The sequence below is a fragment of the Phyllobates terribilis genome, unplaced genomic scaffold (assembly GCF_046119375.1).
Source record: "Phyllobates terribilis strain yellow unplaced genomic scaffold, ASM4611937v1 Scaffold_7__3_contigs__length_470593459, whole genome shotgun sequence".
NCBI classification, from domain to species: domain Eukaryota; kingdom Metazoa; phylum Chordata; class Amphibia; order Anura; family Dendrobatidae; genus Phyllobates; species Phyllobates terribilis.
In genome coordinates this window covers 143,939,653-143,956,879 of record NW_027362767.1, presented here as the reverse complement: position 1 = coordinate 143,956,879, position 17,227 = coordinate 143,939,653, and the positions used below count along the sequence as shown (strand labels likewise).

General features: G+C 40.5%; 1 protein-coding gene across 6 annotated transcripts in view; it reads left to right on the top strand.

The window, feature by feature from the left end:
• The window catches only part of IGSF9 (immunoglobulin superfamily member 9), a 143,505-nt gene that overhangs the window by 118,102 nt on the left and 8,176 nt on the right, over positions 1 to 17,227 (top strand). For 5 of the 6 annotated variants that reach the window (XM_073639363.1, XM_073639364.1, XM_073639365.1 and 2 more), the window contains 2 exons: positions 13,180 to 13,225; positions 14,260 to 15,813. In XM_073639363.1, the coding sequence (XP_073495464.1) occupies positions 13,180 to 13,225; positions 14,260 to 15,813 (1,600 nt within the window). The remainder of the gene's footprint in view (positions 1 to 13,179; positions 13,226 to 14,259; positions 15,814 to 17,227) is intronic. The other variant, XM_073639367.1, reaches the window with a different exon arrangement.

The following is a 17,227-nucleotide window of genomic DNA, read 5'->3' as shown; positions in this document are numbered from 1 at the left end:
ATGGCACAATACTGGAAGTGCATTACATGGCACAATAATGGAAGTGCATTACATTACATGGCACAATAATGGAAGTGCATTACATGCCACAATACTGGAAGTGCATTACATGCCACAATACTGGAAGTGCATTACATGCCACAATACTGGAAGTGCATTACATTACATGCCACAATAATGGAAGTGCATTACATGCCACAATAATGGAAGTGCATTACATGCCACAATAATGGAAGTGCATTACATTACATGCCACAATAATGGAAGTGCATTACATGCCACAATAATGGAAGTGCATTACATGCCACAATAATGGAAGTGCATTACATGGCACAATACTGGAAGTGCATTACATGGCACAATACTGGAAGTGCATTACATGGCACAATACTGGAAGTGCATTACATGGCACAATACTGGAAGTGCATTACATGGCACAATAATGGAAGTGCATTACATGGCACAATAATGGAAGTGCATTACATGGCACAATAATGGAAGTGCATTACATGGCACAATAATGGAAGTGCATTACATGGCACAATAATGGAAGTGCATTACATGGCCCAATAATGGAAGTGCATTACATGCCACAATACTGGAAGCGCATTACATGCTAAAATACTGGAAGTGCATTGCATGCCACAGTAATGGAAGTGCATTGCATTCCACAGTAATGGAAGTGCATTACATGCCATAATACTGGAAGTGCATTGCATGCCACAGTACTGGAAGTGCATTACATGCCACAGTACTGGAAGTGCATTACATGCCACAGTACTGGAAGTGCATTACATGCCACAGTACTGGAAGTACATTACATGCCACAGTACTGGAAGTGCATTACATGCCACAGTACTGGAAGTGCATTACATGCCACAGTACTGGAAGTGCATTACATGCCACAATACTGGAAGTGCATTACATGCCACAATACTGGAAGTGCATTACATGCCACAATACTGGAAGTGCATTACATGCCACAGTAATGGAAGTGCATTACATGCCATAATACTGGAAGTGCATTACATGCCACAATACTGGAAGTGCATTACATGCCACAGTACTGGAAGTGCATTACATGCCACAATACTGGAAGTGCATTACATGCCACAATACTGGAAGTGCATTACATGCCACAATACTGGAAGTGCATTACATGCCACAATACTGGAAGTGCATTACATGCCACAATACTCCAAGTGCATTACATGCCACAATACTCCAAGTGCATTACATGCCACAATACTGGAAGTGCATTACATGGCACAATACTGGAAGTGCATTACATGGCACAATACTGGAAGTGCATTACATGGCACAATAATGGAAGTGCATTACATGGCACAATACTGGAAGTGCATTACATTACATGGCACAATAATGGAAGTGCATTACATGCCACAATACTGGAAGTGCATTACATGCCACAATACTGGAAGTGCATTACATGGCACAATAATGGAAGTGCATTACATGCCACAAAACTGGAAGTGCATTACATTACATGACAAAATAATGGAAGTGCATTACATGCCACAATAATGGAAGTGTATTACATGCCACAATAATGGAAGTGCATTACATGGCACAATACTGGAAGTGCATTACATGGCACAATACTGGAAGTGCATTACATGGCACAATAATGGAAGTGCATTACATTACATGGCACAATAATGGAAGTGCATTACATGCCACAATACTGGAAGTGCATTACATGCCACAATACTGGAAGTGCATTACATGCCACAATACTGGAAGTGCATTACATTACATGCCACAATAATGGAAGTGCATTACATGCCACAATAATGGAAGTGCATTACATGCCACAATAATGGAAGTGCATTACATTACATGCCACAATAATGGAAGTGCATTACATGCCACAATAATGGAAGTGCATTACATGCCACAATAATGGAAGTGCATTACATGGCACAATAATGGAAGTGCATTACATTACATGGCACAATAATGGAAGCGCATTACATGCCACAATACTGGAAGCGCATTACATGGCACAATAATGGAAGTGCATTACATTACATGCCACAATAATGGAAGTGCATTACATGCCACAATAATGGAAGTGCATAACATGCCACAATAATGGAAGTGCATTACATGGCACAATAATGGAAGTGCATTACATGCCAAAATACTGGAAGTGCATTACATGCCAAAATAATGGAAGTGCATTACATGCCACAATAATGGAAGTGCATTATATGGCACAATACTGGAAGTGCATTACATGGCACAATACTGGAAGTGCATTACATGGCACAATACTGGAAGTGCATTACATGGCACAATACTGGAAGTGCATTACATGGCACAATACTGGAAGTGCATTACATGGCACAATACTGGAAGTGCATTACATGGCACAATACTGGAAGTGCATTACATGGCACAATAATGGAAGTGCATTACATGGCACAATAATGGAAGTGCATTACATGGCACAATAATGGAAGTGCATTACATGGCACAATAATGGAAGTGCATTACATGGCACAATAATGGAAGTGCATTACATGGCACAATAATGGAAGTGCATTACATGGCACAATAATGGAAGTGCATTACATGGCACAATAATGGAAGTGCATTACATGGCACAATAATGGAAGTGCATTACATGGCACAATACTGGAAGTGCATTACATGGCACAATACTGGAAGTGCATTACATGGCACAATAATGGAAGTGGATTACATGGCACAATAATGGAAGTGCATTACATGCCACAATACTGGAAGTGCATTACATGCCACAATACTGGAAGTGCATTACATGCCACAATACTGGAAGTGCATTACATGCCACAATACTGGAAGTGCATTACATGCCACAATACTGGAAGTGCATTACATGCCACAATACTGGAAGTGCATTACATGCCACAATACTGGAAGTGCATTACATGCCACAATACTGGAAGTGCATTACATGCCACAATACTGGAAGTGCATTACATGCCACAATACTGGAAGTGCATTACATGCCACAATACTGGAAGTGCATTACATGCCACAATACTGGAAGTGCATTACATGGCACAATACTGGAAGTGCATTACATGGCACAATACTGGAAGTGCATTACATGCCACAATACTGGAAGTGCATTACATGCCACAATACTGGAAGTGCATTACATGCCACCATAATGGAAGTGCATTACATGCCACCATAATGGAAGTGCATTACATGCCACCATAATGGAAGTGCATTGCATTACATGCCACCATAATGGAAGTGCATTACATGCCACCATAATGGAAGTACATTACATGCCACCATAATGGAAGTGCATTACATGCCACAATAATGGAAGTGCTTTACATGCCACAATAATGGAAGTGCATTGCATGCCACAATACTGGAAGTGCATTGCATGCCACAATACTGGAAGTGCATTGCATGCCACAATACTGGAAGTGCATTGCATGCCACAATACTGGAAGTGCATTGCATGCCACAATACTGGAAGTGCATTGCATGCCACAATACTGGAAGTGCATTGCATGCCACAATACTGGAAGTGCATTGTATGCCACAATACTGGAAGTGCATTGCATGCCACAATACTGGAAGTGCATTGCATGCCACAATACTGGAAGTGCATTGCATGCCACAATACTGGAAGTGCATTGCATGCCACAATACTGGAAGTGCATTGCATGCCACAATACTGGAAGTGCATTACATGGCACAATACTGGAAGTGCATTGCATGGCACAATACTGGAAGTGCATTACATGCCACAATACTGGAAGTGCATTGCATGCCACAATACTGGAAGTGCATTGCATGCCACAATACTGGAAGTGCATTACATGCCACAATACTGGAAGTGCATTACATGCCACAATACTGGAAGTGCATTACATGCCACAATACTGGAAGTGCATTACATGCCACAATACTGGAAGTGCATTACATGCCACAGTAATGGAAGTGCTTTGCATTACATGCCACAATAATGGAAGTGCATTGCATTACATGCCACAGTAATGGAAGTGCATTACATGCCACAATAATGGAAGTGCATTACATGCCACAATAATGGAAATGCATTGCATGCCACAATAATGGAAGTGCATTGCATGCCACAATACTGGAAGTGCATTGCATGCCACAATACTGGAAGTGCATTACATGCCACAATGCTGGAAGTGCATTACATGCCACAATGCTGGAAGTGCATTGCATGCCACAATAATGGAAGTGTATTACATGCCACAATAATGGAAGTGTATTACATGCCACAATTATGGAAGTGCATTACATGGCACAATAATGGAAGTGCATTACATGGCACAATACTGGAAGTGCAATACATGCCACAATAATGGAAGTGCATTACATGCCACAATAATGGAAGTGTATTACATGCCACAATAATGGAAGTGTATTACATGCCACAATAATGGATTTGCATTACATGGCACAATAATGGAAGTGCAATACATGGCACATTAATGGAAGTGTATTACATGCCACAATAATGGAAGTGTATTACATGCCACAATAATGGAAGTGTATTACATGCCACAATAATGGAAGTGTATTACATGCCACAATAATGGAAGTGCATTACATGCCACAATACTGGAAGTGCATTACATTACATGGCACAATAATGGAAGTGCATTACATGCCACAATAATGGAAGTGTATTACATGCCACAATATTGGAAGTGCATTACATGCCACAATAATGGAAGTGCATTACATGGCACAATACTGGAAGTGCATTACATGGCACAATACTGGAAGTGCATTACATGGCACAATACTGGAAGTGCATTACATGCCACAATAATGGAAGTGCATTACATGCCACAATACTGGAAGTGCATTACATGGCACAATAATGGAAGTGCATTACATGGCACAATACTGGAAGTGCATTACATGGCACAATACTGGAAGTGCATTACATGGCACAATACTGGAAGTGCATTACATGGCACAATACTGGAAGTGCATTACATGGCACAATACTGGAAGTGCATTACATGGCACAATACTGGAAGTGCATTACATGCCACAATACTGGAAGTGCATTACATGCCACAATACTGGAAGTGCATTACATGGCACAATAATGGAAGTGCATTACATGCCACAATAATGGAAGTGCATTACATGCCACAATAATGGAAGTGCATTACATGCCACAATAATGGAAGTGCATTACATGCCACAATAATGGAAGTGCATTACATGCCACAATAATGGAAGTGCATTACATGCCACAATAATGGAAGTGCATTACATGCCACAATAATGGAAGTGCATTACATGCCACAATAATGGAAGTGCATTACATGCCACAACACTGGAAGTGCATTACATGCCACAATACTGGAAGTGCATTACATGCCACAATACTGGAAGTGCATTACATGCCACAATACTGGAAGTGCATTACATGGCACAATACTGGAAGTGCATTACATGGCACAATACTGGAAGTGCATTACATGGCACAATACTGGAAGTGCATTACATGGCACAATACTGGAAGTGCATTACATGGCACAATACTGGAAGTGCATTACATGGCACAATACTGGAAGTGCATTACATGGCACAATAATGGAAGTGCATTACATGCCACAATAATGGAAGTGCATTACATGGCACAATAATGGAAGTGCATTACATGGCACAATAATGGAAGTGCATTACATGCCACAATACTGGAAGTGCATTACATGCCACAATACTGGAAGTGCATTACATGCCACAATACTGGAAGTGCATTACATGCCACAATACTGGAAGTGCATTACATGCCACAATACTGGAAGTGCATTACATGCCACAATACTGGAAGTGCATTACATGCCACAATACTGGAAGTGCATTACATGCCACAATACTGGAAGTGCATTACATGCCACAATACTGGAAGTGCATTACATGCCACAATACTGGAAGTGCATTACATGCCACAATACTGGAAGTGCATTACATGCCACAATACTGGAAGTGCATTACATGCCACAATACTGGAAGTGCATTACATGCCACAATACTGGAAGTGCATTACATGCCACAATACTGGAAGTGCATTACATGCCACAATACTGGAAGTGCATTACATGCCACAATACTGGAAGTGCATTACATGCCACAATACTGGAAGTGCATTACATGCCACAATACTGGAAGTGCATTACATGCCACAATACTGGAAGTGCATTACATGCCACAATACTGGAAGTGCATTACATGCCACAATACTGGAAGTGCATTACATGCCACAATACTGGAAGTGCATTACATGCCACAATACTGGAAGTGCATTACATGGCACAATACTGGAAGTGCATTACATGGCACAATACTGGAAGTGCATTACATGGCACAATACTGGAAGTGCATTACATGGCACAATACTGGAAGTGCATTACATGGCACAATACTGGACGTGCATTACATGGCACAATACTGGAAGTGCATTACATGGCACAATAATGGAAGTGCATTACATGGCACAATACTGGAAGTGCATTACATTACATGGCACAATAATGGAAGTGCATTACATGCCACAATAATGGAAGTGCATTACATGCCACAATAATGGAAGTGCATTACATGGCACAATAATGGAAGTGCATTACATGGCACAATAATGGAAGTGCATTACATGGCACAATAATGGAAGTGCATTACATGGCACAATAATGGAAGTGCATTACATGGCACAATAATGGAAGTGCATTACATGGCACAATTATGGAAGTGCATTACATGCCACAGTAATGGAAGTGCTTTGCATTACATGCCACAATAATGGAAGTGCATTGCATTACATGCCACAGTAATGGAAGTGCATTACATGCCACAATAATGGAAGTGCATTACATGCCACAATACTGGAAGTGCATTACATGCCACAATACTGGAAGTGCATTACATGGCACAATACTGGAAGTGCATTACATGACACAATAATGGAAGTGCATTACATGCCACAATACTGGAAGTGCATTACATGCCACAATACTGGAAGTGCATTACATTACATGGCACAATAATGGAAGTGCATTACATGCCACAATAATGGAAGTGTATTACATGCCACAATATTGGAAGTGCATTACATGCCACAATAATGGAAGTGCATTACATGGCACAATACTGGAAGTGCATTACATGGCACAATACTGGAAGTGCATTACATGCCACAATACTGGAAGTGCATTACATGCCACAATAATGGAAGTGCATTACATGCCACAATAATGGAAGTGCATTACATGCCACAATAATGGAAGTGCATTACATGGCACAATACTGGAAGTGCATTACATGGCACAATACTGGAAGTGCATTACATGGCACAATACTGGAAGTGCATTACATGCCACAATACTGGAAGTGCATTACATGCCACAATACTGGAAGTGCATTACATGCCACAATACTGGAAGTGCATTACATGCCACAATACTGGAAGTGCATTACATGGCACAATACTGGAAGTGCATTACATGGCACAATACTGGAAGTGCATTACATGCCACAATAATGGAAGTGCATTACATGCCACAATACTGGAAGTGCATTACATGCCACAATACTGGAAGTGCATTACATGCCACAATACTGGAAGTGCATTACATGCCACAATACTGGAAGTGCATTACATGGCACAATACTGGAAGTGCATTACATGGCACAATACTGGAAGTGCATTACATGGCACAATACTGGAAGTGCATTACATGGCACAATACTGGAAGTGCATTACATGGCACAATACTGGAAGTGCATTACATGCCACAATACTGGAAGTGCATTACATGGCACAATACTGGAAGTGCATTACATGGCACAATAATGGAAGTGCATTACATGGCACAATAATGGAAGTGCATTACATGGCACAATACTGGAAGTGCATTACATGGCACAATACTGGAAGTGCATTACATGGCACAATACTGGAAGTGCATTACATGGCACAATACTGGAAGTGCATTACATGGCACAATAATGGAAGTGCATTACATGCTACAATACTGGAAGTGCATTACATGCCACAATACTGGAAGTGCATTACATGCCACAATACTGGAAGTGCATTACATGCCACAATACTGGAAGTGCATTACATGCCACAATAATGGAAGTGCATTACATGCTACAATAATGGAAGTGCATTACATGGCACAATACTGGAAGTGCATTACATGGCACAATACTGGAAGTGCATTACATTACATGGCACAATACTGGAAGTGCATTACATGCCACAATAATGGAAGTGTATTACATGCCACAATATTGGAAGTGCATTACATGCCACAATAATGGAAGTGTATTACATGCCACAATACTGGAAGTGCATTACATGGCACAATACTGGAAGTGCATTACATGGCACAATACTGGAAGTGCATTACATGGCACAATACTGGAAGTGCATTACATGGCACAATACTGGAAGTGCATTACATGGCACAATAATGGAAGTGCATTACATGGCACAATAATGGAAGTGCATTACATGGCACAATACTGGAAGTGCATTACATGACACAATAATGGAAGTGCATTACATGCCACAATACTGGAAGTGCATTACATGGCACAATACTGGAAGTGCATTACATGCCACAATACTGGAAGTGCATTACATGCCACAATACTGGAAGTGCATTACATGCCACAATACTGGAAGTGCATTACATGGCACAATACTGGAAGCGCATTACATGGCACAATACTGGAAGTGCATTACATGGCACAATACTGGAAGCGCATTACATGGCACAATAATGGAAGTGCATTACATGGCACAATAATGGAAGTGCATTACATGGCACAATAATGGAAGTGCATTACATGGCACAATAATGGAAGTGCATTACATGGCACAATAATGGAAGTGCATTACATGGCACAATAATGGAGGCGCATTACATGGCACAATAATGGAGGCGCATTACATGGCACAATACTGGAAGCGCATTACATGGCACAATACTGGAAGCGCATTACATGGCACAATACTGGAAGCGCATTACATGGCACAATACTGGAAGCGCATTACATGGCACAATACTGGAAGCGCATTACATGGCACAATACTGGAAGCGCATTACATGGCACAATACTGGAAGCGCATTACATGGCACAATACTGGAAGCGCATTACATGGCACAATACTGGAAGCGCATTACATGGCACAATACTGGAAGCGCATTACATGGCACAATACTGGAAGCGCATTACATGGCACAATACTGGAAGTGCATTACATGGCACAATACTGGAAGTGCATTACATGGCACAATACTGGAAGTGCATTACATGGCACAATACTGGAAGTGCATTACATGGCACAATACTGGAAGTGCATTACATGGCACAATACTGGAAGTGCATTACATGGCACAATAATGGAAGTGCATTACATGGCACAATAATGGAAGCGCATTACATGGCACAATAATGGAAGCGCATTACATGGCACAATAATGGAAGTGCATTACATGGCACAATAATGGAAATGCATTGCATTACATGACACAATACTGGAAGTGCATTACATGGCACAATAATGGAAGTGCATTACATGCCACAATAATGGAAGTGCATTACATGCCACAATAATGGAAGTGCATTACATGCCACAATAATTGAAGTGCATTACATGCCACAGTAATGGAAGTGCATTGCATGCCACAATACTGGAAGTGCATAACATGCAACATTAATGATAGTGCATTACATGCCACAATACTGGAAGTGCATTGCATTACATGCCACAATACTGGAAGTGCATTACATGCCACAATAATGGAAGTGCATTACATGCCAAAGTAATGGAAGTGCATTACATGCCACAGTAATGGAAGTGCATTACATGCCACAGTAATGGAAGTGCATTACATGCCACAATACTGGAAGTGCATTACATGCCACAATACTGGAAGTGCATTACATGCCACAATACTGGAAGTGCATTACATGCCACAATACTGGAAGTGCATTACATGCCACAATACTGGAAGTGCATTACATGCCACAATAATGGAAGTGCATTACATCACATGGCACAATAATGGAAGTGCATCACATGGCACAGTAATGGAAGTGCATTACATGGCACAATAATGGAAGTGCATTACATGGCACAATAATGGAAGTGCATTACATGGCACAATAATGGAAGTGCATTACATCACATGGCACAATAATGGAAGTGCATTACATGGCACAATAATGGAAGTGCATTACATGCCACAATAATGGAAGTGCATTACAAGGCACAATAATGGAAGTGCATTACATGGCACAATAATGGAAGTGCATTACATGGCACAATAATGGAAGTGCATTACATGCCATAATACTGGAAGTGCATTACATGCCACAATAATGGAAGTGCATTACATGGCACAATAATGGAAGTGCATTACATGGCACAATAATGGAAGTGCATTACATGGCACAATAATGGAAGTGCATTACATGGCACAATAATGGAAGTGCATTACATGGCACAATAATGGAAGTGCATTACATGGCACAATAATGGAAATGCATTGCATTACATGACACAATACTGGAAGTGCATTACATGGCACAATAATGGAAGTGCATTACATGCCACAATAATGGAAGTGCATTACATGCCACAATAATGGAAGTGCATTACATGCCACAATAATGGAAGTGCATTACATGCCACAATAATTGAAGTGCATTACATGCCACAGTAATGGAAGTGCATTGCATGCCACAATACTGGAAGTGCATAACATGCAACATTAATGATAGTGCATTACATGCCACAATACTGGAAGTGCATTGCATTACATGCCACAATACTGGAAGTGCATTACATGCCACAATAATGGAAGTGCATTACATGCCACAGTAATGGAAGTGCATTACATGCCACAGTACTGGAAGTGCATTGCATTACATGCCACAATACTGGAAGTGCATTACATTACATGGCACAATAATGGAAGTGCATTACATGCCACAGTAATGGAAGTGCATTACATTACATGCCACAATACTGGAAGTGCATTACATTACATGGCACAATAATGGAAGTGCATTGCATTACATGCCCCTGTACAGCCATGTGCCAGGAAGAGACTGGTAGAGAACAAAGCAACAAGTCTGTCCAGATACCTCCCAGCCATCACAGGAGCAGAGCGAGGCATTAGGGAGAGTCCATTACAGAGAGCCCACACGTTGCATCGTTTTAGGCAGATTAAAACTTGCAAACAGTTTGTGTTTAGTGCCGATTCCTTAAAACTGCTGACCTTTAGTGACTCCAAGATGGCTATGGAATAGCTAAGATGTTATCTCCATAAGTGACTAAACAAGTCTAGTAAATTGGTGTAAAATAAGCCATTTTTAGGAGAGTCCTACTTATATAAATACAGAGTTTGACATGCCTAGGTATCTCAAAATGTTATGTATGTTGATGGAGAAAAAGTTAAAAGGATATATTCCTGGCCAAAAATAAACCAAAAAACCCTAGGTCAATAGCCTCTGCATCTAGTCTGATGATTATTTCGGAGTGATGCCTTCTGTGCCTTACATCCAGGATGAGCCCCCAAGTTTTCTACAGTCAGTACAAGAGTGAAAACATCGCAATGATATTATTATTCTGCGGATGTGCCTAAACATAATCTAGGAATGAGCAAAATCGATTTTTTTGGTTTTTTTTAGTCTATGGTCAGCTTTACTTGTAGGTTTGACAATAAGGACACAAGTAGCTCGATTACCTGCTCATGTCTTTCTAAAGGCTATGTTGCCATTTCAAGCAGATTACAGCACAAAGTCATAATTCGAGCCGAGTTTCAAATATTTAGTTTTTCAGATCTGTAAGGTATCTTATTGTTTTTGTAACGATTCAACAACCCTTTTCTTCAGACTAAAGGCTCCACTCGAATCATTCCATTACTCCATGACCGCAGACACTGCATGAGTACGCTGCCACCAGTCATGTTTCTGTCTATCATTCATCAGCTCCATCTAAACATTGTGTAATTTTTCTTTTGGATTGGAGTATGCCCTCAGCCTGTTTGGGGTCCATATTTCTTTATTGTGCACATTATGTTGCCCTTACCTTTCTGTTTACCCTGCATGTCCCCCCCCATCATACTACGAAACATGTTGGAACATTCATATCAGTAGATCTGGAGCATAGAGGACCCATTTAAAGATCATTATATTGGACTGTGGCCTAAAACCTCCATATCGAAGAATTTTTGTGATTGCTTCTATGGTTTTAAAATGTCTATTATCTTTACCATAGGCCCTATATCCTATCAGCAGTGTGCTAGAAATCAAAGTCATGGTCTTAGACTTCCAAAACAGCTGACCATATGTGTGTCATGGGGTTAGCACGATTCTTCTATGGTGTAGCTTAGATATGCACTTAAAGCGACCCTCTGCCCTGGTACTCAAAAGTGACTGCACATTTGTCATTTATAGTCACCCTATCTGGTGCACTCTGTTCGCCTCCCGAGACTGGTTTTCTGGTTCACTTACATAAATATGGTGATCAAAGCCGAAAGTCTGAAACGCGCTTTCCCGGTGCTGTGGAGGCACCACTGAACTCTATGTCTCTACGGCTGCCATCTTTGATGCAGGAGGACCGGAAGGTCGTGGCAGCAGGAGATAAATAGAGGGTAAGGAGTAGGGTGATTAATAGATGATAAGTGTAAATTAATAGACATACATACATAGTCACTGATATATAAAAACTAGCGCAGACTAGTAGTGACCGTGTTGTTTTTTGCCACAAGGGAGAAAGATTAAAATCTGGTGGTTGTAATGGACAACACGTCTACTTATTGTCTGAGCTAATTTTTCAAACACTAAGCCCAGTTGTATTTCTTTTAGGGGAGTACCGAGGCATGCAGTAAAATGCCAATTAGGAATGGTTCTCTCTGGCTGATAAACTAGTCGAGTCGTTTATATGCAATACAGAGTTCAATTCGGAGGTTTTTAAGACGCCTTGACTTGGGTTAGATCCACGTGTTCTTGGGATTAAGTTCTTTGGATAGCATTAGATGCATGAAGATAAGTAGGTCATTAGACGTACAGGTCACATTGGCTCAAGTTCTACTCCTCATTGATCCCTGTTGTGTTCTCATAACCTTCCAGATGCACCAATGGTCTTCTCCCAACCCAAGAAAGCTTCTCCTTCACAGTAAGTGTCTTCATGCTCATATGTCACTTCCCGTTCACTCATTTCATGCTGCCTGTCTGTAGCTTCCATCATTGCTCTATTTTTTTTTCTTTGCTTTACGTCTCTATGCTCCAATCACCGATCAATGACCGGTAGATCCTGCTCGATGGTGGTGACAAGTCTAAATTTAACGGTGTTGTGTCCTCATGATCATGAATCTCCTTTACAGTCACACAGACTTTAGTGTGGACCTGTAGTAGGATCAAGGTGACTTGGAGGCCCACGATGAAAAAGTTTATCTTGCTTAAAGGGGTGTTCCAAACTTGAGATAAATTTCTGCAGTCGATCTATGTGACTGCAAATTGTTGAATTTTGACAGTATGCATTATGACCACTGACGGTATTCCCCTCAATTCCCAGAACGAGCGGGCGGTCACGTGTCAGCTAGATTGCCATCCACTTCTCACAGTAGAACATCGAAAGAAGCAGATGAAAATCTAGATGGAGTTTGACACCTGCTCGATTTAGCAATTGAGGGGGAAATTCTGACAGTGTGTGTAATTCCCAAATCTGCAGTCACAAAGAGAAACTAGAGAAATTTAGCTCGAGCCGGGAAACCCTCTGTAAAAATCACTATAATTTATGAAAGAACAATTTCAGCAGAAAAAATTGTCCCATAAGTAGTTGGTCAGACATCTTTTTCTTACAATTTGGTGAGTTAATCTGCAGCAACTACGTATACTATTTTTTTTCTGAGTGTTGCTATAGGTTAACTCTGCTTTTGTCATCCATTTTAACATTAAGGACTTCCAACTCTGTCCTACCTGAATTGGTTCTGAAATTTGTCAAAAATTGTTGGCATCCTCAACAAAGCGATTCCACACTGGAACCATCACTATGACTGTTTTATACCTAGGTTTTTTTTTTTAACGATGAATCCATTAGTCATTAGCTGGAATGTGCCTATAGTGACATTTTCACCCTCTTCTTTCTTTTTTTGTTCACTTTTTTTTACAATTTTTGTTCAATTTCATTTTGATTCTTTCATTTCTTAGAAATACTAATGGTTCTAACAGCCCCGACAGTCTCGTGAGGCTCAAGTTTCAAGTGTCACCATACGAAAGCTTCCGCAAGTCTCTCCAATTGGGTGAGAAGACTGTGAATAATCTTGGCGTGAGCCATGGGAGCAGCACAAGCGGCAAATACACCATTTACGAGAGTCACGTTGGAGAGTGTGTTCCTTTGGAGAGGATAAGCAGAGGACCCGATGGGCGTTTTGTGGTGGAAACTGACACTCAGCCAAACAGAGGGAGCATCCGAGGCTTTCCTTACGTGACGGAGACTGATCTATATCCAGAGTTCAATGCCAGGGACTCATCTGACCTGAGCCAATGCTCACAGGCCAAAACTTACTTGCAGGTTTGCCAACTACCTGAGCGACCTCCAGAGTGCTGGAGGGATGAAGTACAGTTGAGACCAAAAGCTACAGGTCAAGCTCGTAAGGAAGCAAGAGATTCTGGCTACCGTCAAGGAAGATACTTTGGTTGTAGCAGCAGCCCTTTGGATGAAGGAAAACTCTTTCGAATTCCTGACATCAGTCCTGTGACTTCTTCAGTGACCCTTCCGTACAGTCAAGTCGAAGAGGCCCGATGTGGGGAATCTGCTCAAATGGAATGCCCATTGGAAAGGACTGTTTCTACCCTCCGAGAATCAGAGACTGACTGTTTCTCCTCATTGAGCACAGTAATTAGGGCACCTTCTTTACTTTTACAGAAACCCTTGGGCCTCAGTGACCAAACGAGTCAACTGAGACATAGTTTGTCCACACAAAGTGGGATTCTGCAATACTTGAGTTTACCTTTCTTCAAGGAGATGAGCGTGGATGGAGACTGGCCTGTAGAAGAAGTAGCTCAGACTGTAACATCGGAGGAAAGCTCTTCAGAGACTGATAATAAAGACTCTTCTAATAATGCACACTTGGATGATAGGACATTAATGGACGTTGATGGCACAAGTGGGGTTCGGAAAGAAGAATCTCCGTGTGCCCCCCACCAATTGTTGTCTCTTGATTACTTGAGCTGCAAACAAGAGCAATCTGTGCCTGTTAAGTCTTTTCTGAAACCACCAGAGCCTAATTTAGGACCGGCAAAAGCAATCTTACCTGGCAGTCTCATGTGGACTCAGCCACCAGAACATGCTGAACGTTTAAAGGTAGGGCAAAGAGCACATTGGGACCATGGAAATGCCCACCTGGATAGTAGATTTGGCCATCATAATCCTTCTCATTTTGAATTTCCTTTAAAAGACCATCCACTCTCAGTGTTCACAGATTTCCATGCTTTGGAAAAGCAAAGGCCGCCAATAGACAGGTCCCTTTTTTTACACGGCTCGGAGAAGGTGATGCGAAGCAGTCTCACCAGTCAGAGCAGTGGCAGAGGGAGTGTTTCATTCCTTAGACCCCCATCTTTGGCACAGTCTGTGGGGGGCAGCTACCTCAACTCACCATTAGGTGAAACATCTAGTTGGTACAGTGGAGGGGGCTCCCAGGGCTCCAGTGCTGAGGACTATAGACACAGAAAGGACTCATTGTTGGCCACTGTATGCAACAGGTAAGTTAAGTCCTGATAGTAGTTCTCAATTATTTTAATGATTGTACTGGTGACCAAGATAATCTGATATTCCAGTAATGTTATTTAAGAGAACATTCTGCTAGAAATTTAGAGAATTGCAAAGGTTGGATCATATGTTATTCCAGTCATAAGTGAGATTAAGGTTAAATGTGCAATCATTGACCATTATTTACATTTTGTTTAAGTCCAATATCTCCTGTACTCATGACCGCTTTTTACTGTATAAGCTGGTAAAATGCTGAAAATATGTACACGCCAGCACAAAAGAGTTTATCTACTATAACATTACTCCTATGTACAAGAATATAACTATTATAATACTGCTCCTATGTGCAAGAATATATCTACTATAATACTGCTCCCTATGTACAAGACTATAACTATTATAATACTGCTCCTATGTGCAAGAATATATCTACTATAATACTGCTCCCTATGTACAAGAATATAACTACTATAATACTGCCCCCTATGTACAAGAATATAACTACTATAATACTGCCCCTATGTACAAGAATATAACTACTATAATACTGCTCCTATGTACAAGTATATAACTACTATAATACTGCCCCCTATGTACAAGAATATAACTACTATAATACTGCTCCTATGTACAAGAATATAACTATTATAATACTGCTCCTATGTGCAAGAATATAACTACTATAATACTGCTCCTATGTACAAGAATATAACTACTATAATACTGCTCCTATGTACAAGAATATAACTACTATAATACTGCTCCTATGTACAAGAATATAACTACTATAATACTGCCTCCTATGTACAAGAATATAACTACTATAATACTGCCCCCTATGTACAAGAATATAACTACTATAATACTGCCCCTATGTACAAGAATATAACTACTATAATACTGCCCCCTATGTACAAGAATATAACTACTATAATACTGCCCCCTATGTACAAGAATATAACTACTATAATACTGCCCCTATGTACAAGAATATAACTACTATAATACTGCCCCCTATGTACAAGAATATAACTACTATAATATTGCCCCTATATACAAGAATATACAGTAACTACTATAATACTGCCCCCTATGTACAAGAATATAACTACTATAATACTGCCCCCATGCACAAGAATATAACTACTAGAATACTGCCCCTATATACAGTCATGGTCAAAAGTGTTGGCACCCTTGTAATTGTTTCAGAAAATGAAATATTTCTCCCAGAAAATTATTGCAATTACACGTTTTGTTATGCATGTTCATTTTCTTTATGTGTATTGGAAGAACACAAAAATAAAGAAAAAAAGGCAAAATTGGACACAATTTTCACACAAAACCCCAAAAATGGACAGAGCAAAAATTTATTGCCATCTTTTCAAAATTGTAAATAAAGAGCTTTTT